Raw genomic sequence first — 24,739 nt, 5'->3', positions numbered from 1 at the left:
GGGCTTATTTCTTAACCTTGTTTTTCCGTTAAAAGTTGGGCTTAAAATTTTGAGTTGCAATTCGATAAAACTTAACCAAATATAACCGAATTGGGAGCTGATCCATATAAAATAATAGTTTTCCCTTCAGTTATGCAATTTTTGAGAATAACGCAATAAAAGTGGTTTCAGCCCAACCGCTTTTAATACGAATAATTCAAAAACCACAAGCTCCACGTAAAAACGAAGCTGATTTTTGCAATTGTCGTTCAATTTTGAATATAAATCATGTATTTTTAGGTATATCTAGAATTTGGCCAAAAATGAAAAAGTGGGAAGGCTATACCCTTACCACTTTTGCGAAAATCGGCAAAAAATTACATATTTTGGATTTCGACGAAAATCACTCATTTTAATCCAAATTAAAGGCTGAATCCAAAAAATGCATTTTTTTTCTCGTCAATGCTTTCGTTTTTGAAATAATTATATCAATTAGGGATGCTAGCGCAACAACACTGTTTTTCCGTTTATTACGTTTTTTTTTTTTAACTATAAGTCCAGCGTAAAAATAAACTTGATTTTTGGGATTCTCATTCAATTTTGAATCCAAATCATGTATTTTAAGTTATATTTGGAATTTAGCCAAAAATGAAAAAGTGGGAAGGCTATACCCTTACCACTTTTGCGAAAATCCGCAAAAAATGACATCTCCTGGATTTCGACGAAAATCACTCAGTATAATCCAAATTAAACGCTGATTTCAAAAAATAAATTTTTTTTCTCGTCAAAGCCGTCGTTTTTCAAATAAACGGATTAAATGTGCTGTTAGCGCAACGTTTTTTGTTCATCCGTTTTTTACGTTTATTTCAAAAACGATAAGCCCAACGCAAATTACCAGACTTGATTTGCGAGACAAGCGTTTCATTTTAACTGTAACCATGTATTTGTTTAAGCTGAATTGATATTTCACCAAAACAAAAAACAAGTGGGTGGTGCATTAATTACTAGAAGGTGAATTGCCACTATACATGGAGGGGTACAGGATATCTATAAAATTACCAAAATAAATGCTAAACCAACGAACAGAGTTTTATCTCTAACAGATGATCTTCCGTACTACTTTATGCAAATCGAATGGTAATAACGCTTGGAATCTCCTCCCTCGTTTCCACAAATCATTCAACGAGTGCCAGAGTGCAAGCGAACACGGTTGCTGCTACCTATACTGCAATGACTTCTTCTTTTTTTGTGTGTGGAGGGGGTTGAAATCACCTTTTTCAAGCGCCACTCATTTGCCTATTAAAAACCTGAAAAAGGGGGGGAAGGGGAAAGGTTAGGAAAGAGGTAGAAATAAAACGAGAAAATAAAGAATTGGAATGAGAGAGCTATTGAAACAATAAAGAAACATACGCGGGAGTTGGGCAGCTGTTTGCCTTATAAAGTTAGAGAACTCGTTATCGACTCGAATATGCATATCATAAATCTTATAAAAAAAAAAGGAGAAGGACAAGACAGAATTAACGATTTTTCTAGCTATTTCAAAATAAAACTTCCCACTGCCTCAATGTTGGTGTTTTCTCTCTCTCCTTTACTTTTTATTATCATTTCATTTTATTCCGAAAAAGATTTTTTTTGTTCTTTTTTTATTCTCTAAAATAAAGCCCACAGGTTCCATGTCTAATTATGTTGGAAACGGCCATCAAGTCGAAGAGAGTAGCCGTATAGAAAGATCGTTTTCTCATTCGGAGACGACTCCCGTGCGCACAGCTCAACTTCAAATAATAAAAAAATAAGACCGTAACATTACAGTCACGTCAAGCATTGCCCGCAGTTAAAACTACGTCGTATTTCCATTTCTCTCTTCTTATAACACTTAATGCGATGCACTGCGAGCCGTGAGCTCACATAAACAAGGAGTTATATGACCAATTAAGACAGTGCGCTAAAAAGCAATCAATCAACCACCGGCATAGTTCTGATGAAACGTCTAACAACGGAATAGGATTCGTTCCTTTTATTAAAAAAGAAGAAAAAGAGAAATGAACTGTTAGATTTGGTCCAAATGTCAAATGGGAGTGGACGCTGTGACGATCGATGGCCCTTGCGCCCGTCTGACAGGTTCTTAATGCAATTTCGAATGTAAACCCTGTTTGGTTAGTTGGGAGGATTCTTTCAAACCGGAATTGTTTTTTTTTGGGGGAGGGGGGGGTTTAATCCTATATGCTATAGTATTATATCTATCTAGCGAATTTAACTCCGCTTTAACAAACAAGTGACTACATGTAGCTTGTGTTCAATTTATCTTTTGAAAACATTCCCCGGTGTCAACTGGCCATGACAAAAGGCTCTCAAGCGAAACCCTATCTGCCTCCTTTTGTTGTCTTTCTTTTCGATGCCTTATCGTGTTGATTTCACTATTCAATAGGGCCAGGCTTCAACATGACATAGTAGGACATAACAAACGATCTGCGAAAAGCACTGCCTTCTCGTGGAACTGACAATTGTCAAAGAATCTCATATACAAGATGAAGACATGGACCTATTATGTGCGTTGAAAGAAAAAAAGAAAAAAAAAAAGAAGAAGAGATTGTCTGGAAAGATGGAAATTGAGACTGGAGGGCACTGTGTAACTTATTGAATCAATTCAAGAAAAGATAAAGAATGAGCTACGTACGAAATTGGCTGATCTTCCACAGCACTATATAACTCCACGTAGGATATACATATATGTATATACGTGAATGAACTGTATATCTACAGCTTCTGCGGCAAATCTAATCGATCACCCAACATGGTGGGCACAGAGTTACCTGTATTCTTCTTCTTCCTTTTTGTTACCTTTACAAGTTTTCCGGATTATAAACGTTTTGCCTGTTGCCCACCCCAATGGGAACAATAGCAGAAGGCTCTTGTATATACATCACGTAATGTACATAGCGGCGTACATACGGAAAAGAAACGATTGTCGACTTTGTTGTCGTATATGTGCGTCGTGGCGAATTCCGGCGCTAGGATGACAATCGATTCTGGCGGATCTTTGTGAATCGGAGGAATGTCTCCCCACCGCGGCGTCTCTTTTGTTTGCCTTTCCGGTATCAGATGCAATCGCAATTCCCAGTACACAGGTATTACATGTTAACAAAAAATTTAATTCTATTTTTTGTTTATTTCCTTCCGAAGTTCTTTACGATATTTGTACAGTATGTGTGTTTATTGCTATGAAAATCGCCGAGTTATACAACACCTGAGCAACGCCCTATCGGATCGATTTACCTGCTCCAATAACGGTCTCTTCCCCTCTTCACCCCGGACCGGATGTAATTTCAGTCGCATTCCGCACACGAGCCTGAAATTTTGAAAAAGAAGAAGAAAAAAACAAAACAAATTTTACCTACACAACCAGATGATTGTCGCCTCTCCATTTCGCTTCTCCCCTTTCGTTCTAATGAAGGATCTCGCACGAGACATTCCAGACACGAGAACCGCCCACGTCGTAATGAACAGTTATCGATACCCTCGCACGCCAGCAGTCAGTCGTGAGCCTTAAAATAATAGAGCGATTATATTGAAATACTAAAGACCAACAACCTTGGCTCTAATGAGAAATAATGGCCCCCCCAAAAAAAAGGGAACCATCATCCAGTCAGTCGTGTATATAATTGATTCCTCTCGTGAAAAAAAGAGCTCCAAATAACAGAACCGAAATTAGTCCGTGTGCAGTCGTATACGTTCCAGTCAGGCTTTAATGAAAGGTTGTTCGTCTAGGAAAGAAGACGCTCCAGCAGTCTCCTCATTGGCCACCAGGAAAAGAAAAAAAAGGGGGGCAAACCTAAAGAGAAGAAGAAAAAATATTCTTATAATAATCACGGACTAAAGAAAAAAATGGAGTCGGGGGGATATATTTCTATCTAAATCTTAGCTATAACAGAGTGAAAGAGGTAAGTAGTCTAGGAGGAAAATGGGGGGACCTGTCATTATGTCTGTAGTTGGACTTTCTTGCCCGATGAGCTTTCAAAACAAATGTTGCTGATGACTCTACCACGTAGACAGGTTCACTTAGAGGTGGTCATCATTACAGACAGTCTCGACGTTATTAGAAAAGAACGTCTGATGTTCGCTCCCAATCTGATGTGAAGCCCTTATGTGTATAGTGTTTTACACATGTCTGGAAGTTTCGTTATGTTAAAGAAAGATTGTCTGCAATGTGAGATTATTTCCGTTGCTTAAGTCGCTCATTACCAGATCGTGCATGAGTCTTGATTGAATACAAACCAGTTTGTTTGATTTTAGATTTGATTTAAATTAGAAGACGAAACTGAAACGAAAATGATTAGCTTATTCATCCAGGCAAAAATGAGCTCAAGGGTCTTTCTTGAAAGAGGAAGAAAACTTGATTATCCTAGTTTGCCACACTTTGTCTCGAGACTGTTTTCTTTTCATGTTCGTCGCTCGTAGTCGAAATGGGACGTTTTTACCCACAAAAAGAGAAACCATCTGCCCCATACTGTGAGCCGCTAAACAGCCATAGAGTACAAACAGAGACCAACTACGTTTTTCGTCTTCTTTCTCCGTCGTGTCACACACAAAAAAGAGAAGACGAGACGCAGATATAGACCGAAAACTATACCAAACACATCACAGTTCTATATATCTGCGCTAACATAGAAAAATGGGGGAATCTTTGACCGACGTAGGAGGAGCACAAAATGGAAAATTAAAGTGGCAAACATTTTTCAGGCCAACTTCTTTCCCTTTTTTTTTTCTTTCTCTGGTGGGTTTGCTGATGTCCTCAAGTAGTAGCAACACATGGAATAGGAAGAACCTTAAAAGTGTAGTAGGAGGAGTTTCCTTGATCTGCTCGGCCCGTTTCCCTCTCTTTAAAATCTTTGGGATCCCTGAATTTGAATTTCAAAAATCAATGCCAAAACATCAGGGAGACAACAGCAGCAGTTCGCATAGATATCCCTCCTTCCTACCACCACGGGATCAAAACAATCCAAATGGGGGTCGTAACTCCTGGAATTCCACAAGACATCCCCTCCTATCATGTATATTTAAATCTTTTCAACAGACGGTAAGCCACCCCTCCATCTTAAACACACACACATAAAAACAAGCAGGAAATTCAGTGGCCCTGGTGGGTTGCAATCATGCACGGTTCTCCTCCATTCAGTGCGTACTGCAATCCGCAGTGTCCCCTTGGCCACCGCTAAATGAGATGCTGATTATGCAGCCTCGAAGGGGGGAAAAAAAAAGGACTTGTGGGTTGTCTCGTGACGATCTTTTTTTTTTTTCTTTTTCTTCGATAGAATGCTGACGATGGCCGCCTAGTTTCACACCTGATCTTCGCTGCTGGATGTTTTCCGCTCCTCTAGGCAAATGCTGACTGGCGGCTGTACACTTCGTATTGCCCATTTGTGTGTATCTATGCATCCCACCTTAAGAAAAAGTGTTCCCTATGCACAAAACGCAGCGTGTGGGTCGACTTGTTTTGTTTCGTTTCGTTTTCCTTTTATTGTTTGTCCGCTCGAGACCAGTTGACAAGAGAGATGACAAGTTTTTTCAAGGTTCGATTCTTAACTCTCTCTCTCTGTCTCTCGGCTGTATGTATATAGATGCATGTATAGCTCTTGGCTAACAACAGGTACGTGTTGTCGAAGAAGGGATAATGAGATTCCGCTCCTAGATAAGTAGAATATATGCAGGAATTAGTCATCGACTTTTCGGACTGCGTGTTTTGGGACCCGGTCGCAGGAGACAAGGGCAGACGAGAGAAGAATAAGGAAAAACGGACCAGTCGTCACTGCGAAAAGGCGGTTTGACTTTTATTTTGTACGTTTCTTTTTTCTTTTCTTTAAAGAATAACATTGACGGATGACAGTGTTTCTTCTTCCATCTACCATAAGACAACATGAAGAAGGAGGGGGGATACACAAACAACTGGAGTGGTGCTTCCCTCCTGCTGTTAACTCTTTTTCCTTCGTTTTATAACCCAAAACATTTTTTTTTTTTTTTGGGAACCACTCTGTGAACATCAAACGTTTTCGAAAATACATATACTTGATTATCTTCTTCATATATTCATAGTGAATATATTTTATTTTTTTAAAGCTGGACCGCCCCTTTTGTCCAACGAAAGTGTCCTGCTGGCCGTCGCGGATCGCGTCGCTGATGGACGAGGACAACGAAAATGTTCCAGTATATGTTGTGACGGCAATCATGCCGCCCTCTTGTTTCATTTTTTCCTTCTCTTTCGAAGGGGGGGATTTATTCTTTTTGGAGACAAAACTGGCCCCCCTACTAGCGTCGTCTTTGCCACAACTGTTTTGCCTATTCGCTGTCCCATTCCATCTTTTTCTTTTGGCATGTACCCCGGGAGTTGTGACTTTGCGGTACATCACGGACATTTTTCTATGGGGGGATCCTCATTGTCAGCATTTGCTAGAACAAGCGGGGTTTTTTTCAACAAAAGGGGGGTCGTCGATATCGACTGTTGTCACTCGTTTTCACAGCTCGTCGTATTTTTCCTTATCTCCTTGTATTTGGGCTTTGCTCCGTTTGTTTTCGTGGGAGAAACACGGCCAGCTCCCGCTGTTAAAATTCTCTTATGGCCATAACAGATGATCGCTATCGTTGGGATCGGTTGAAAAGCGAAAAAAAGATCCGACTTGAAGATTTTTCTTTTTTTTTTTTGCTGTTGTTGTTTTTTTTATTTATTTTTGACCTGATGCCCGAGCGCGAGCCCGCAATTACTATTATCTTTACATTTTTCATTTTCCTTTTGTTCTTTATCTTTGATTTGGCTTAAAGGTTGGAAAAGCATCAAAAATGCGGCTCGAGCCAAACAGTTTTGCAATCCAATCTTCTTCAACAAATTTGACAGAACCAAGATTACTAAATCTTATTTCTATTGTTCTCTTCTATCTCTTTTTTTTTTTACATTTATATTTTTTACAGCGATAGTCTTTCTTATATACGCGCATATAAGCGGCGAATAGATCGGTGTCTAGTAGTGTATATAGAAATAACCGGTTCGTCATGGACGGGAGGTCAGTTTCAATCCGCGCAACACGTAATAACGCGCAGAGAAAAAAGGGCTCTCCTCTTTCTTTTCGACAGTCGAAAGGTAACACGAGATGATGATGGAAAAAAAAGAAACAAAAAAAAGGTTTTGATGAGTAAACCGCAGGGGTTCGCGTGTAATTTCCACAGCCCTCTGATCTCTTCTCTTTCTTTTTTTTCCATTTCGTTCGGTTCTTCTATATATATTATATTGTATACATCATTTCATGTTGGGATACTATTCAGACACGATTAAAAAAAAGAAATGGGAGGACGGATTGAGGTGGATATCCACGTCTTTTTACAGATAATGGGACTCAGTTTAAAAAAAAAACAACAACAAAACAAGTTGATAGCATTTCTCCCTCGCCAGTAACACAACTCCTGTATCCAGTTATTATTTGTCACACCTAACGGCGTTTACTTTGATTCCATTTCAAAGCTGCCAACGCATCATATAAATCCTCCGACCAGCGTAATATTTAAAGTCTCACACAAGTCTTTTCAGGTGCAATTTTACAGTAGATTGAATTGATACCATTTCTCGTTTTTTTTTTCATCCTCTTTTTTTCCCCTCCCCTTCATGATGCCCAGGTGTGCGTGACATCAGCTGCTGAGTTCGAAATGTTCTGCAAACGAGGTCATCACGATTCAAACTCACAACTGCGTTGATGTCAGATGCGGTTAAGCGTGGCCGGAGACGGTAAGGCAAACGTCGTAAAGTCCGTGTCCCTCGTGTAGTCAAATGAACGTAGAAAGAATCTGACGGCTCTTCCAGGTGGAACAAAAGTCAATCTTCCACGTGTTACAACAATATACAGCAAGGGTCTCCAGTAGAAAACTTAAAAACGGTAGATCATATCAGAAACATACATATACAGCGTGTCAGTTTTTAATATCTTTTTTTTTTTCGCTTCAGTCGTTGATTATTGTTCATCAGAACGTATACACGTTGTTTGCATTTTGTTTTTCAGCCAGCGAGTTCTGTAAGAAAAAGAAACAAATCAATATTAAATGTTGGGTTGTGCATACCAATGAGAAATCGACACCTTTCCAAATGATTGCGGGGAAAATGGGAGAAAGCCTTTGGCTTTGGATGGAAATCTAGGTTGGGGTTGGCCACAGTCATCACATTAAACGGCCAAAGGGACGTGTAATCACGTCGACAGAGACGCCCATTTTTGAAGAGCAGCCATTAAAATAGAAAACAGAGAAGCAATCTTCTTGTTTCAAAAAAAGTATTAAGCATTATTAATGCCCATTGGCGTATTGAATCTGAGTGACTGACTCGTACAACTAAATAATAAATAAATCCCTTTTTAGTTGTTTTATTACAAGATGACCATCTACACACCACAGTACAGCTTGTGCCACCGCTAACGAGAAAATACGAGTCTCATTACCTTTTTTTTTCTGTTCGTTGATTCGTTCCCGTCCAGCAGGGACTCAATTTGTTTTTTCCTTTACACGCAATCAAAAACTGTTGTGCATCTATTTAAAATAAAGGGAGACAAACCTGTTGCTTACTGCCATCTATTGCGATCTAACCCAACCTTTCAGGTGTTCTCTCTCTCTCTCTCTTACCTGAGAACATATACCATGTAGTCAAGCAAAATGTTTTGACCTAAAAGTCCTCCTACGTGGACTGCATATACCTACACCCATATATAATGTTAAATAAACGTATGGAGGCTCGTTTGTCGTAAGAATAAAAGTATAAGGGAAACAAGTAAACGGTAAAATGAGTTTATTTTTATTTTTATTTTATTTTTTTTCGCTTACAATGTTTCTTACGAAGGTCTGACGGGAGAATTCAAACGGCCTGAAATAGGAAGATACCGACAAGGAGAGCGCAAACACAAGGGGGAAACCCTCCATGCTGACGTATAAGGAAACACATAAAAAAGAATTGAAAGAAAAGTCAGTGGAGTACGGAAGAGGACACTCGCTATCAGTTCTGGTGATCATTATCGATTGGTCCCTTTTGGTGGTGCTCGTATCTTTTTGTTTCGGCAAAAAGGACGAAACAAGAGAAAATGGTAAAACTCTGCCGAACTTTTATTTTATATTTTTTACAGAAGTTTGGTTCCAGAGCGCCATCGGGGGGTCGGAGCACGCTGACCATCGATAAGAGTCGAACAGCGAATGGCAAAGGTGAAGACTACTGGAAATTAAGCCGAAGGTTTAGCACCCCGCTGACTGGGACAATAATGGCGCGTTGCGGTCCAAAAACTTGAGGCGCATGTACGAATATACGGTACTCTGTGTGTATATCTTACCTTGTAGATATCGTACCGCCGGTATGGAGAGCACGGACCCATCGAACACCATCAAAACTATAACGATTTTCCCATTGCTGGTCGAAGAACAAAAAAGGGAGAGAGAGAAAGGAGAGAGAGAGGAAAGAAAAAAGAAAGGAATCTTCATAAAAGTCAAAGCTCCGCTTTGGACTGCATGCTGTGTCTCACCCCCCTTTAAAAAATAGAACGAGAGACCTATATATATGTATAATACGTGTTGTAGACTACTAACTATGAATAGAGTAGATTCATCTGGTTTGAGGTCAACCTTTTAACCATCGTGTTTGAGGCTGCTTCAAAAGTCAAGCCCAATCATCCCTTTCGGAAATGTTTCTTGGCTTCAATTTCTTTCTTTTTTTCTGGCCTTTGTGCAGTGGTCATCACAAAACATAAGAAGATGCAATGATTTATAAAATATGTAGTAAGAGTATAAGTCAGGTAAGACATATATATATACGGAAGAGCGCCATTCTTAGTTCCGTTCTCTTTAATGCATTTGAAAAAGAATGGGTGGGATTTAACGGTGGGGGTTAGGGAGCGATACGGATTTTTTTTTTTTGGGGGGATATCATACTTTCTTCAGGAAGCGTAATAAATTAATGATAGAAGCAGCAAGAAACGCAAGTTTATTGGGACCGCCGACCGACGAAGCGCGGCTGGAAAGAGAAAACAAAAGCGGATTAACCCCCGCTGCGTTCACTGGCCAGTGGATCTACCTTGCATCAAATAATGGCTGTCAAAATATGTAAAAGGGGGGGGGGTTCTCTACATCACGTGCTTCATTATTTCGTAAAATCGCACACGAGCCTCTCTCTTTTTTTTTTTGTCTTTCCCCTCAATTCATTAATCACGCGTTCTTCTCTGAAAATGATGGAAATAATAAAGGTCGCTTCTTTACGTTCCGCATGTCCTCCTTCGTTGACGTGAATCAAAAAATCTAATGATGACCTGCTGAGAAGTGCTCCATCAATAACTCAATCGTCGAGAAAGGACAGCTCATAAACATTGGAACAATAAATGAGGAAGAAAGATGGTCCGATTCATGGCACAATATGAAAACCAATTAAGCCAACCATTAGAGCCAATTAAATGTTTCTACTTTGTCTGTGGCGATTCTTGTGGTTTTCAAAAATCAATCCATTCAAGAGAATGGAAGCAAAAGAAAAACAATAGGCCACACCGAAATGGCGTCTCGGGACACAATAGCAAGTCCTTGTTCGAACGCGTGTTTTTTTATTTAAGAATTAGAATGTATAGCTACACGATAAAAGAGAAAACGAGGAAGCCAGAGTACTTTTAGGCATTCAAAACATATACGCAACAAAAGAAGGGCATTTCATTCAGCTTCAAGGTGGTCGCTGATCTTATTGTAAGCAAATTTCCCTTTTTTTTTCTTCTATTCTAATATGTACAGATCATGAAGCTTTTAAGACTCGTTTTAAAGGCGGTGCCATTTTGGGGATCATCGGGATCACGAAAACAACATCAGGTAGTCACTTCATTGCTGGCTATATCAACAAATCCCTTTTCTCGTTCTTTTTAGCCCTCTCAGTTAACAGTCCTGCATTATTTATTCCGCATCCGCCTTGGAGCTTTTAAAATTATTCGCCATTAGGACTTGTGTAATTAATTAAAACGAGAAAGAAAATAAACAATACCTGGTAATAGCTTAAGAATCCAATCAGTTTTTGTCAAGGCTGAATGGCGCAGTTATAGGTAATACTTGTCTTTTCTTCTCTTACGGAGCCCAACCTCAAATTTTAGCGTACAGAGCAGCAAAAGTTTCTTTATTTTTAGTACGCCAATTTTTTTTTTAACAATCATAATAGTTCAATACAGGTGGTCTCTCTTTCTCTTTTTTTTTTCTTTTTCTCCAGGAAAAAAATGGGTTTAGATTTCGATTAGGGGGCACGGGTAGAATATACAGGCACGGGTCACTCAGCAGGTTACCCTGCCCCCTCTTTTCTCGTGTTTTAAGAGGAAAGAAAAAACAGATTTTCTTATAATAGAAAGAAAAATGTTCTCTTGGAAATAAGCAAGAAAGAAAACGAAACAAAACAAAAATGGTCAGGATAATTCAATAAATGAGGGTTGGTAATAATAGTTGATGCGGGGGGATGATTGTTGACGCTGATGGCGACGCACGTGAAAGTATATTTTTTCTTTTATATGGCTTGTATAAAGACACTCTAATTCAGTCAGGACTGCTAGACCTCTTGGATAAACACCACATTTTTCCACATGTTTCATTTCTGGGTCTTTACAAAAGACTCGTGTTTTGAGACCAATCCATAAAACGGTTCACCTCAATCACTATCTTTACGCACATAGGCCTTTCTGAACCTTCATTCCATTCTTTATAAAGGAAGGTAAAAAGGTAAGCTGTCGCCGTTTTGGCGGTAACCGCAACTCAAAAGAGAAACCTCAACTTCTATTTGTGGGTTTGAAAAGTAAGAGAATTTCCCCCTTTTTTCTTTTTAAACACGAATTGTGCCCACTTGCATCAGCTCCATCAGCCGCCACCTGCCAATTTGACAGATGAGCTCAGCTTGGTGCACATGATTTCATACAGTCTCTCCTTCACATGTTTTTTTTTTTTTTTTATATCCATGCTACCACGAAGATTGCCTCGCTTGTAGGTAGCGAAAAATCTTTTGGGCAATTTTCCCAAAACGATAGAATCTGATCGCTAAAGAATTATGATGTTATGCAACATTATGCGGCAACGACGTGGTGCCTAATCTGTTTCCTGAATGGCACTTCTCCCTCCCTGTTTTTTATTTTCTATTTTTTGTTTTGTTTTTCTAAACAATTTTTATTGCCAAGAGAAGGTGACGCCGTGTCGTCGGGAACAGCAACAACACGCCATAACATCTCGTTTTGTTGCCCTCGAGCTTGTACACACACACACACATAGTTACACACACAGACAGGATTGTATAGACGACCGCGTTCGTTAGTCATTTCTCCAAGTGTGGTTCCGACAAGCGAAACTTTCCATCATTTTTGATGGGTTGCCGCTAGTTTCTCTACGTTTGATGCGCGTGGGAGGAAAGAAAACGAAATCTTTTTTAAACCGAAATATTCAAAAATAACAGCCTCTCTACAAAAGCGCACAGAGAGAGAAACCAGAAGCGCAATGTCACCCGACGCCGAAAGAAAGGAGAAAATTTTTCAATAATGTCTTGTTGAAAAAGAAGAAAAGGGCAAAGACATTTGAACGAAAACATGAAGCAGAAAGACACACACACACACACACAAAAAGAAAGACATTGGTGGCTATAGTCCTTGGACAAGACAAATGAGGCGGAATATCCGAGAAATTGAATCCTCCCAAAGATCTGCTTGATGAACTTTCGACCGGACGAGCTCCCAACACTCCCTCGCTCTTTTCTTCCAGCGCTAAGGCTATCTTATATATGAATAGGAGCCGCACGTACCAACCAACGCGCAACTTAATGATTTCCACATCTGATTCCACTCGAGAAAGAGCTTCGGCGTTATCTGTCTTTCGGAGATAATCTGCTTTGAGCAGAAAATCTTTTTTGGAAAGTCCAACACTTTTTGTTTTGTTTCCACCCTCCATTGATAACGAAAAACAAGAGTTTCCGAAACACACCCGTATATTGGCCGTTAAATGTCACGACGAGAATTCTTAGAAAACCATTAGAAAACGGAATTAACTATTCAGCGCACTAACGTCCTGCCGATGCTAATCTTTTCCTATTTTCTGAAATCGCTACGCTGCAGCGATGTACCGTACAATACAAAGCGGCTGAATTCCAAGAAGAACGACGTGTGCAATACCCGAGAAAACCGTCAAGTCAACGTCTGTAGCCTTTCTTTCCGCTAAAAGTCGGTGGTAAAAGAAACAAACCTGCAACGACACTATATAAGAAATGTTAGCGCAGGATTATGCGGCTCTTTATTTTCTCTTTCTCATTTACATAAAAATGTATTCTCAAAAAGGAGGGAGCGAAAGGGCGCAACGGTTGAGAGAGAAACGTTGCAGCAACAGCAGAAGCAAGTTACACTCGAAAACGGGCAAGAGGGCGGAGCAGAAGGCTACTATACACCAGAAATATGCATATAATATAAGGCTGTATCTTTTTCCTTTTTTTATTTTTCTTTTTCGTTGGCAACAATCTCATAAAGCACAAGGGCTCCCATGTTTGAGAAGGCAGCGCGCTGCGAAAGATGAAACTCGGACCGCCAGAAAAGCTATGAATTTCGACACTACAGCCATCAGCGGCGGCCTCTGACTCAAAAACTTAACAAGCTTCTTCAACACTCCCCCTCACCGAACCATTTACCCTTATCGGGCACCAGAAGCAAGAAGACACGGAGAACGGACGAGAACATGTATAGTGAAACTGGCCTTTTTGCTGGTTGCCAACAGGTTTCAAATCTATGCCATGATCAGCGTTACATTTCCACACGGTTGATATTTACTGCGTACACAGTTGGGTGACTTTGAAATTGGCAGCATCCAATTTCCCACGTCACTTGTCAACATTCAAACTGGCAGACCAATGGCATCGAATAACAAGCTATCAATCTGTGCGCTTTCTAGACAAACAACTTGTCCCGCTGCTTAATTTTATTCAGGTATAGAAGATCCCTATACATCTTTCGTGCTGTGCGGGTGGTTATCGTTTGATTTGGTTTTTAATTAACTGGCATACACAGCAGAATATGAAGACACACACTGACAGAGGTGCTTGCCGTTGTGAAGCTCTGTATTATGATGACTTAATTTGGCCACTGAATGATGATCTTTGTTAATGTATGCGTACGACCGTGACACGCTAACTTTGTGAGAAATGTTATCACAACAAGAATTCATAAATCAACTAACAGGAGAGGCTTTATCTTTCGTCTGAATACTAAATTACACGTTGAACTCAATCCGACTTTTGATGAATTTTCGCAAACTATAGCGATAAGATAACACATGCAAAATGGGAAGCAGTCTTATAGATCAATTATCTCCGAAACTCTGGCCAAACCTTTGCATCAACATTTAGGTCAAGTGAATGTTCAATTATTTTAACATCAAACCGACTAATTTCAATAAAAACAGCTTTTACAAACACCGCAGAAGGCTATCGAGTATATAAGTTTGATATCCTGACAGCAGCAGAATTTAGTTACATATTTTTTCTTTTGGCTTTAATTAGTTCATGTCAGCCGGCAAAGAAAGAGATATTCTTGTGGAGTGGGCGGTTTTTTTCTTTCCTTTTTTTCTTTCTCAAACGTTTTACTACACGGCTCGAGTTTGACACTTGACCGTCAGCTACACATCGCCTCCGACTATTAGGATTAGGATATATGGAATAGCAGGGGCGACATCCGATAGCTTCTGCTACACACGTCTGTATCATAACGCTCCTTGAAAAAAAAAAACAAGTCAAAACTTAATGTTCCATATGACGTTCCAAAAACTATTCCATGTTCACTATTATGACTTCCCTTGCTAGACCTAGTAAAACTGTGATGGCTGTTTACGTGTTTACAAACCAAACGTACAGAAGTCCTTTGCAAAATTTATAATACGACTTCAAGTGCTTTTTACTTTGTACGCGAGGGATGTGAGTGTACATTATCAAGTCAAACAAAACCATATTTTGTTTAATTACTGCAAACGTCTATCGGTGTCGTACATGTTACAGAAAAGGAGTTGGTGTTGGAGTGAAGGTTATCTATCGGTCAACAGACACCATACACATCCTGCTGCTCTTTCCCGACCCCTGTGATGGTCACGATCATCTACTTGTCCCTTCTCTGTGTGCTTTGCTAATGGTGAAACAGTGTTTCATATGGAGATGGCGCGCTTGAACGTATAGTAATTCTTTTTTTTTTTTCAAGTTTAAACAAACACTAACATGTGGCTGCCGCTGTTGCTGCTGGAGAAAAAAAAAATGTAAAGAAGCCGCTTTGCCACCCAATCGCTCTGTCCAGCGGATGCCATGTGATCTCAAGCAATTCCAACTGGCAATGGAAAAAGAAAATCGTTAACTAGTGGCCGAGTTCTATTTACTCAAGGACTAAAAGAATCATTTTTCTTAAAAGGAGGAAAGACAGTCGGCACATGATGGGTAGTTAAGCAAAAAAAAAAAAGTTAGTAGGTATCATTTATTATCTTAACGGTTATTGGTCCCTTGTGGACGACTGGAGGTGAAGCGGTGCAAGTGTTGGACAAAAGGAAGGTCCTCCAGTTTTAACTACCAGATCCGTATAACTCGGCTAGTCATTTCTCGCCTAACAAAAGACAATAGGTATCGTTGATAGAAGTTCAAAGAGGGAAGGTCGACAGTGACCACATCACAGGTTGGCCGGGGCCTCAATTTGGAGACGAGAAAAGAGAGCAAGAAGAAAAAAGAAAAAGATAATCAAGTCGGTCAAACTGCCGGTTCGACTAATTTGTAGGCGGGGTCACTAGGCAGTCCATGATTTTTTTTTTCTTCCTGGGAGCTCAAACGTTCCGCTTGGTTGCTCTTTTTTTTTTTTGTCTTTCCCACCTGGATCAATATGTATACGTATATGCGGGTTTCTGGAGAGGTTGCGCCGGCAACACTTTCCTCTCCGCCCTCACACCCACCTTCAAATTATCTGTAAACTAGCACCTCGCAATTAAATCTTCTCCAACCACCTTTATTTTTTGTTCCAGGAAAAGATGAAAGGAAAATATTCATGCGAAGGTTTTTTTTTTTTGGTGACTGGCAAACTATTGGGCGGACATTTTTTTTTTTTTCAGAAAAAGGGTAATCGATTCAGAGCAAAAGCCCAATCTAGAAACAAAAGAAAAGAGAGTATAGCAAGTAGAAGACTCTTTTCTTTGCCCATCAGGTCTGATTACCTGAGCGCGGGAACCCACCCCAAAAAAATATGAAAATTTGAACCGCAGTGTTTCGTATCGTGTGCTTGTGCTCCAAAACATTTTTTTCCCATACAAATCATCGAGCAGTCAAGTTAGAAAAAACAAAACAACAATTTACTTGTAAACATCGTTTTATGCCCACTCCCTAACGCATTTGAATGACCGTTTAAATTACATCATATAAAAAGCCCGTCTTCGGCTGTGCGTTGTATCATTAACGAAGAAGGGCTCACCTTCTTCTCTCCCCTATATTTGTTGTTTTGTTTTTGTTTTTCTTTCCATTTATTACTTACTGTTCAATAAAGATACGCAGCCAATGCGAAAGAATTCCACGCGAGTGTTAACCGTTAATTACCCACGGTTAGACTCAAAGGTAATTTCTCGCTATTTCTTTATGTTAGAAGATGAAATCGATAAAAGAAACAAAATCATCGCCGTTTAACCCGCCCCGATAAGGGTCAAATTAGTGCGCGTGGGAAAGAAGCAGAGACTTTACAATCCTTGGTGTAATCTTAATGCTTACTTTTAATTTGTTCCCCCCCCCCTTTTTTTTAAACATTTCTCAGACTAACGCGTGGATTTCATTGGAAATAAGTTTGGTCCACCGGCGTAGGTATCTGCGTCATCGAGTGTTTCATTGATGCAAGATTTGCTACGTCACGTTCTGGATTACGAATACTAAGACGAAAGTATAAAAACTCATGTAGTGTGACGTCTAGAGTATCTTTTAGTCATTTCTTTTGCAAAGTAAACCATAAATAGCAATAGAGTTTAACGTCAATGCCAAGGAGAACCAAGAGTTCAACTGCTATCAGTTTCCGGCTAATGCAAAAACAAAGTTAATGGCATAGGAAAAATCAACAGACTGAGACTCATGTCAAGAAACGATTATGATTCCTTGAGACTTCAACTTCGGGATTTGTATTATGTAAATGTTAACTGTTGACACAACTTGGAGGGTAACATTTTTGATCAACTGACAACAAATTAAACGAATTCTGTGTACAAAAACAAACGCATCTTCCTACGATATCATACAATGAAAACAAGATTGAATAAGATTCCATCACAGCAGTGTTCTTCAGGTTAACGGTGTCATGAGCCAAATCAATTTTTGACCGATGATGCAAAAACGTTGATGTATGGAACGGCGAAAGCCCCTTAATAACGACGTTTCTTGACTTTGCTACCTTCGGTCTTGCGTTGGTTACGTTTAGTACCCGACCCATTCGTTGTTTCAAAATCGGAATTGGAATCGGAATCAAATATTATCTCGGAAGCATCCGTTTCCGGCGTGATAGGAGTGCTTCTTCCAACGGCTGGTTCCAATCCTTTACCTGGAACCGGACGAACGTTCGACTCGTGATCAACAAGCCCTTTTTCTATGTCAATTAAGAATTACCCCACTGTGAACTATCGTGCCATCCGTTGCGCGATCTGTTAAGTAACATACCCGACTGTTAGAAATATAGTTACAAAAAATTCTTCATATTATCAAGTGTGCTAACTTGACGGATCGTGTGGCAATCCGTTCCGAACGCGGTCGAGCTTCTTCCTCTAAGTTATTGATGCATCCATCTGCGTGTGTCTAATAATTAGGCATTACAATTGGAATGCTCCATCTAATAAAGTAATTGTGATACTTACTTCAATGATGCTAAGGGGAAACGACTTGCCACAGATAGGACATTCCTGAAATGACGAATCCTATCAGTGAGATAAACCGTCAAGCGAACGAAAACACATATTACAAAATTTTTAATAGAATAGAAGCACCTGTGTTGCATCCACGGGTGACTTCCTGTCGATTTCGATTCCTACATCCGTAATCTCTTTCGATCCCCCCAGTCGCTTTCGTGAAGCACTTGATTCAAAAACAGGGCTGGTCGGAGGAACATCTAAGTTCACCATGCTAGAAGAGGCTGGTGGTGAATCACAGATGATATCATCTCGGTGATCGATTTTTGCATCTACAGGCAGACTAGTATCGTTCGTCGGTGATTTTTTAAACATCTGGCGTCTTCTCCTGTTGTTTGACACAGTAAGGATAATAGGTTTTCTCCATTTCATTGGCCTAGAGCAGGAACGTTGATCAATCTTTGACTTTTCCTCATTTTCGATCAATTGCTGGTAGGGACCTTTGTTTTCGAAGTCAAGTTCTTCAGGCAAAGGCGACGGTGTAATCTGTTCAATTTTTTTCAACATTTCAGAATATTTGTTGCATAATGCCTTCATTGTTCCTATTTTCGTTTTCAATCCTGATCCAGGCGGGTCTGATTTGCCACGATTTTGGTTGCTTTTGGGGACGGGCAAGCTAGTGAAATCGTCGTCTTCAGAGTCAAAGGCTTTTCGGATCGTTTCTTCATCTTTTGGCGAGCTTCCATTCATGTCAACGTTCCGAAGTTCATTCTCTGGGACGTCTTCTACATCGGAAAGTTCGTCGGGAGTTATGATCAGGTCGCCTCTTTTTGACCTCAGCGGGCGATTCGAATTCAGGGTTTTATTTCCTTCACCTTTTTTAAGTGATGCTGCAACCATTTTGCTTCCATAACTTTCTTTGGCTGTCAATACTAATTTCTTGGCGTCAACAGGTTTGCCCTTCTGCAGATTTAAATGTTTTCGTGGAACCAAATTTGATGTCCCTTCAAGAGGGTCTGCAGCTTCACATTCAATGTTAGCCTGAAGATTTTCATCATCATGCTCATCATCAGAAAGTGCTTTCCATTGAGGAGGCTTTCTTCCATTTTTTTTTGAGGAAGCGCAAACAGGTGGACTTAGCTCTGGCACAATATCTTCATCATCATCAACAATGTTGAATGCATTCTCAAATGATGTTGAAGTTTGCCAAGATGCAAGGTCTACCTTTGTTCTCTTAACTGATTCCTCCTTAGATTTTTGTAAAACTTCGTCAAGTTGTCTTCGTGCTTCATATGTATCCTCATGATCATAAAGGCCAGCAGCTGGAAATGGAATATTTGAATTCTTGTTTACTAACTGATCTAATTTTACTCAAAATAGTGTTGCTACCTTTCAACCGACGGTTTATTTCTTCTTCTTCCTTGCTTGACTGCAAGGTTTTCATGATTTTTTTATCTTCAGCTATGTATCTAGCCATGACTAGCAAGCCTCGATGTTCTTATTACAATCGTAACATTAAAAATGAAAGTGAGATGGACGTAGGAATCTTCCAAGGTTTCAAAGTAAAGGAAAGTTCACAGCTAAAATATTAAACGATGGAAGAATTTTTGTGTGTTTAGATAAGGACGTCTCTCAAGTTTTGACGTTCGTTTTCTCGACGACGTTTCAACTGACGGCTGCTTAAATCTCTTACAAGGTTGCCAAACACGTTGGTTGTTGTTTCAAAATCATTAATTAATGTGATGTGATATTTTTAGTTCTCTTTAAGAGAAGTGCAAAATTAAATAATGTAAATGATTTTAGATAATTCTCCAGGAGAAATAGTTTTCTCACAATCTTCGGGCTGCAGCTGCTAAAGACCACAAAGAAAATCGTATCATTTTTGTAACAGAATAGTTGCGCAACTCGAAAATTTATTGGTTTGATTTATTCGTGATATAGACAAATTAACATAGCATAGATGTGTAGCAGTTAACCGAAAATGTAACGGATAAAATTTGGTGCCAAGTCTTGGTTAGTTCGCTAGCTATTCCTGCAGTTCTTGGTTGTTACTTCAATGCCAAAGAGAGAGGGATTAGGAAAACAATGTAAAAGACATTAATAATAGAATGCAATCATATCGGTTAGGACTGAACAATAAAAGAAACAGCGGCATTGAACCCTAAAGTACTGTAATGTTCATTTCTGTTTCTGGTAAGTAGTGATCGATTGCCTTCTAACTACGTCGTGATCCGTCACTTTATATGGGTTACACTTTCTTTGAAGCTATTCATCGTTTGACGTATGGATTATCCGTAGAACAGGAGGATGAGGAATACAGTGAGAGGGCGGCATCGCGGCCCACTCATCGGCTTCATTTTCAGCTTTTTATTTGGCTTTATTCAATTCTGGCTTCTTCCGGAAATGGCTTGTTATGGTCTTTGGAAGAATTTTGTTTGTGCTGTTGTCTTCGAGTTCGAACCCATCTTGTCTTAAGAAGTCCTGGTCCTCAGTCCTGACATTTCCAAAATCAGAAAGACAAAAAAAAAAAAAAAAAAAATTGGTTTGAAGATTGCTTTTCAAATTTTACCAACAATACAACAGTTTCAACATTTCTTAGCTATCAGCAGACATTTCATTCACGTCTGTTGCAATATGAAAGTCTTTGGTATGGCAAAGTGGAATTTTTGACTGTTTGTCTGTTTTTTTTTTCCTGTGAATTACTGTCACTTTATGAACGGATTGCCAAGAGCTATTGTCAAAGGATGTGTGGGTGAATCGAGTTTTAACATATTCTTGGAAAACCTTTGCTGTGACACTCCCCAATTTAACGCCGCATCGTAACACGCATCTTTTCCACAACCTCGTTTTAGAGTACAGCGAAACAAAAAGAAGAAGAATAAAGGTTTATCTAAAGATTTTTTTGTTTTCGTTAGTGTGAGTGCAGTGCCAAGTTACCCCACTTATTTACCCTACTCCATTTCCAGTTGTTCGAAGCTACCTCGGAGATGTGTTACGTATTGACAGGCGAATCGCCACGGCAATCGACTAGAATTTTTCGCTAGATTAAACCAAAATAACACGGAATATCACCTTGAATGCACGTTTTAAACGATACATTTTTCCCATTTAAGCCCATTTGAAAATACAGCAAATGAAAGCCCCCCAAGTGTTGGTCACCGTGAATTAGGGGTACCGCTACGCCTGTTGATGCATTTATTCGAAATTGGAACTGCCCACTTGGGTCTTTTGGCACACTTGAAGTATTATAGGGATAAGTATTTTGGGGACATAAACTAGACTGCGACGGGATTCGAATCCGGGAATCCAGCATCATATAGCCGGAGATCTTTCGATAAATAAAAACTCAAGTTGAAGGGTCAGAGGGACGTAAATAATGCTCATCTATTTATTAACTAATGTTCTTACTTATTTTTATGATTCCTTTTTGTGATATTGATCAATCGCGTGTTATCTAACTCGCTCAAGTTGATAAACCCAACCTATAGGCCTAATTATTTAAATAAAAATCAGAAGTTTTCGCTTTCATTTTTCCTTACCCCGCCTACCTCGGGAAATTTACCTAAAAATCTGTGTCCTTGAACTGTTTTGCGTTGGGTCAGTACATCGCAATTGCTTATTGAAGAATATTATGCAAAAATTTTGTTCCCCTTCCTCACGGTTCCCCTTGGTCTTGGCGGTTTCTTACCCTGCCTCTTCGTAAAGAATCTCCTACCCAAGGGCCACTATGAATTTCGTCGATTATATTTCCATACTGACATAATGGTAGAACTTCTCAGCAAGGACGTAGCCGTATGAAAGGTACGCGTTACGGACTTAAGACCTAAAAGTTTTTGTTGGTTACGTCAACATGAGGTCCAGCTTGTTTTTTATCAAAAGTTTTCAGGAGATTTTCTGTGTCAGGTATTCGAGATCATCGCTGAAACGATCCAAAGAACATCTTTCCCAACTAAACGACAAAGCCAAAATGTAAATCTTTTAGTGAAGCAATTCACCAGACACGCAGCATCTAATACATTTCCCCGTCCTTTGTGCAGGAGCTACAGAGCCTAATTTTTGATTTGAAAAAAAAAACTTTTACAGCTTAAAAGATTGTTTGCAAGTACTAGGATTACAGTGCGAAATGCATGCTACTTCATTTTCTCTTCTTTTGGCAAAACAAAAAGGATAGAAAAACTTACCAGGCAGGATGGGCTCGTTTGGCGGTGAAGAGAGTGAAGCTACAACGACATCCCCCAATCATACCGTGATAGCCAGTCAACCTGCAAAAGACACGGCAATCAAACCGCTTGCCACCGGCATGCTTCCCGACAGCTGATGACGCCGGCCCGGATAACACGATTGCGGCGATTAACATCGCGCACGAAATGTACGTCAATATCGAAACTTTTGATGACATTACCAAAACCGGCGAGAGGAAAAACCTGCCAGCGCGTGTAATAGAAATACATTTTCAGTATTTTTGCATATAGATTTGAATTTGAAAAATGCCCATTTAAATATTCAAGTCACACGACCAGGATAAAGTCTGCATGCACGTGGGGCTGTCATGATTGATTTGTCGCCACACCATAAAGACCCATACGAGTATAACTGACGCTCGTTCAGTAAACATCAGTAAAAGTGAGTCGAATCGAAAGTTGGTGTAGGGTTTTGTTTCCCAGGGAACGTTATTCGTGTCAAAACGCCCACGAGAAAAGCAATTATACATGCAGTGCTGCATACAAAGACTTCGTTGTTTCATGGATCTATCTGAAAGACCATCTTCCTTGGAACTGGCTACATCGTAGTTCAATTTATACCAGGTGTTTCATTCTTTTGCGTGACGTTTTTGCAATTCTAGTTAAGTCAGAGAGTAACATAGGTAATTGCAAGCCAATGAATGCGCGGACCATTTATTTATATTAAATGTGTTTAGGTAACTTGCTAATTAGGTTGAAAAAGGTTTCAGGCGACCTTTATGAAATACTTTAAGGAACAACCTGGAAGGACAGAATCAGTTATCAACACGTTCTTCCATTCCATAACAGTATACTGCTGTGGTTCTATTTGAAGTGATCTGAAAAGTTTTCGTTCCTCTCTCGCACGAACGGCCTTTGCTGTATACAGTAACGCTCTATCTCTACAAATCTAAATTCCTACGTAATTACCAAGAATGGATTCGGCCTATTTCAAGACAGGGAAAATTACAACATGTCTTGTCAACTGTCGAAGATATTTTCAGCATTCTATTTTCAGAGTTCACTTCTGAGTACTATGACTTTGGCTTTTCCCTCATGAAGCTAACCCAAATTTGCTGGTGTAATTGAAAATTGTACAATTCAACAAATAATGTAAAATTAAAATCAGTGAGCTAACTTTGTATATCCGTACTTGATCAGATCCTACATGTATATATGAGACTATCAACTCTGGTTAGATAGTCTTCTCTAGGAAATAAGCTACTGGCCTTTACTTTATGAGCCATAGGTTCTGCTGTTGTATCAACTGTTACATGGACCCAATAAAGAATTCAGTTGACAAAAGGCGGAGAACGAGCCCTGTTTGTGTGGTCAAACTTAGCCCCCGCCTTCTCCGGGGGATTTAAGTTTGGTACTCAATAGTGGAAGACTACAGACTCGACATATAGCGACGGATGTTTTAGCTACTTTTTTTTCCACGAGTATGGGTTATACTTATAGTTGTCACAGTGTTCAGCACTTCAAAGGAAGAACAGGCAAGACCCATTTCTAAGGTAAAAACAATAAGTCCACCCATTTTCGAGGCAGAATGAATGTGATAGAGCCATCGATCCAATAACGACGGCTTGTGATAGAACGGGCAGTGGGGAAAGAAATAAAAAAGCAAGACGGGATGTACTTCTTACAGTCCACTGAACGATTGGGAATGAATCAAGTTGTTTAGCCACTGAAGCGGAACGAGTTGTATGGGGATGATTCTACAAGAATGACTGCTTTGCGCTATCAACTGGATCTACAAATTTATCAATGGATGGGGTTTTCTTTGTTTAAATAAAAATGAACTGAAAATAGCAATCATGCTAAACCAATCATAAAGGCTCATAAAAACCTAAGCATTGCAGCATAAACAATAGAGAAATTGGTGTGACAGCTTTTCCCTCTGATGACTTTCAACCTTATGCATGGTATGGAACTAGGGCGTGTTCTTGTGTCAACATCTGGCTAAGAGACAGAATTGTCAGTGCGCAAAAACGAGGAATTATTGGTTACAAAAATTTCCCCCGTTCACTTCGAAAACCGTACGCTAAAATTTCTTATTTGGTGTATGGGTAAAGGAAGACCGTGAACGCAAAAATTTACGAAATGCTATTCCCCTACACCAAATGTCGCCAAACCCTTGCGTATAAAATTAAGCTCTTCGTAGGCTACATTATTCCTAAAAATAGCGGCAAAGAGTCTGAAGGTTAAAGGTAAAACCCAGTACAACACGCAACAAGTGTTTTATGCATTTAACAATCTATTCTTTTGCTCACAAGAGTCCACCTGAAAGTCTGCTTTAACCTTAAAATGTTTTTCCTTCGTTTTGCTGTCATGCATTGCATATAATTAAGAATCTAATATTTTTATTTGCCAGTAACATAAGAAAGATCTGATTGTACTTTTTCTGTATAGGTTTCAGGTAAAACTAATAGAACGAGAAAAAAAAAATACAATTTTCCACCGCACTTAAGAATGATTCCTTTTATGTTAAGGCTACTTAGTACAACCACTGGTTGCTGTCCGCTGTCTAACCTTTTTCGGTTTGTGTATTATGAATATCCCATGACCGCCTTTTCCGATCCATGTCAAACGAGGCAAGATCTCTATTTTACGCGTCTATAATTGAGACAAAACTTGAAGGTCATAGGATAACGTCAGAT

At 39.6% G+C, this 24,739-nt stretch overlaps 1 protein-coding gene and 4 long non-coding RNA genes across 5 annotated transcripts; 2 read left to right on the top strand and 3 right to left on the bottom strand.

Annotated features, from left to right (window-relative positions):
• Window positions 1–4,687: 4,687 nt before the first annotated feature.
• LOC123471944 lies at window positions 4,688–6,053 on the top strand. The gene is made up of 2 exons (XR_006646436.1): window positions 4,688–5,053; window positions 5,289–6,053. It is a non-coding gene; the product is annotated as an uncharacterized LOC123471944 (long non-coding RNA).
• A 1,080-nt stretch (window positions 6,054–7,133) lies between these two features.
• LOC123471939 lies at window positions 7,134–14,195 on the bottom strand. The gene is made up of 2 exons (XR_006646435.1): window positions 8,091–14,195; window positions 7,134–8,025 (listed from the first exon to the last, which is right to left on the bottom strand). It is a non-coding gene; the product is annotated as an uncharacterized LOC123471939 (long non-coding RNA).
• Window positions 14,196–14,644: 449 nt separating this feature from the next.
• LOC116926773 lies at window positions 14,645–17,272 on the top strand. Its single transcript, XR_006646434.1, has 2 exons — window positions 14,645–15,143; window positions 15,210–17,272. It is a non-coding gene; the product is annotated as an uncharacterized LOC116926773 (long non-coding RNA).
• On the bottom strand, window positions 17,120–19,547 carry LOC116936387. Its single transcript, XM_032943531.2, has 6 exons — window positions 19,249–19,547; window positions 17,998–19,181; window positions 17,869–17,928; window positions 17,730–17,809; window positions 17,624–17,658; window positions 17,120–17,558 (listed from the first exon to the last, which is right to left on the bottom strand). Exons 1-6 carry the CDS (start codon window positions 19,334–19,336, stop codon window positions 17,383–17,385), a joined length of 1,623 nt encoding a protein of 540 aa, XP_032799422.2. The 5' UTR covers window positions 19,337–19,547; the 3' UTR covers window positions 17,120–17,382.
• A 224-nt stretch (window positions 19,548–19,771) lies between these two features.
• Window positions 19,772–22,178, bottom strand: LOC116936388. Its single transcript, XR_004401704.2, has 2 exons — window positions 22,041–22,178; window positions 19,772–20,353 (listed from the first exon to the last, which is right to left on the bottom strand). It is a non-coding gene; the product is annotated as an uncharacterized LOC116936388 (long non-coding RNA).
• Window positions 22,179–24,739: the final 2,561 nt, after the last annotated feature.

This window comes from Daphnia magna, linkage group LG1 (genome assembly GCF_020631705.1).
Source record: "Daphnia magna isolate NIES linkage group LG1, ASM2063170v1.1, whole genome shotgun sequence".
Classification (NCBI taxonomy): domain Eukaryota; kingdom Metazoa; phylum Arthropoda; class Branchiopoda; order Diplostraca; family Daphniidae; genus Daphnia; species Daphnia magna.
The sequence above is the reverse complement of the archived record's forward strand: the minus strand, read 5'-3'. Positions and strand labels throughout refer to the sequence as shown.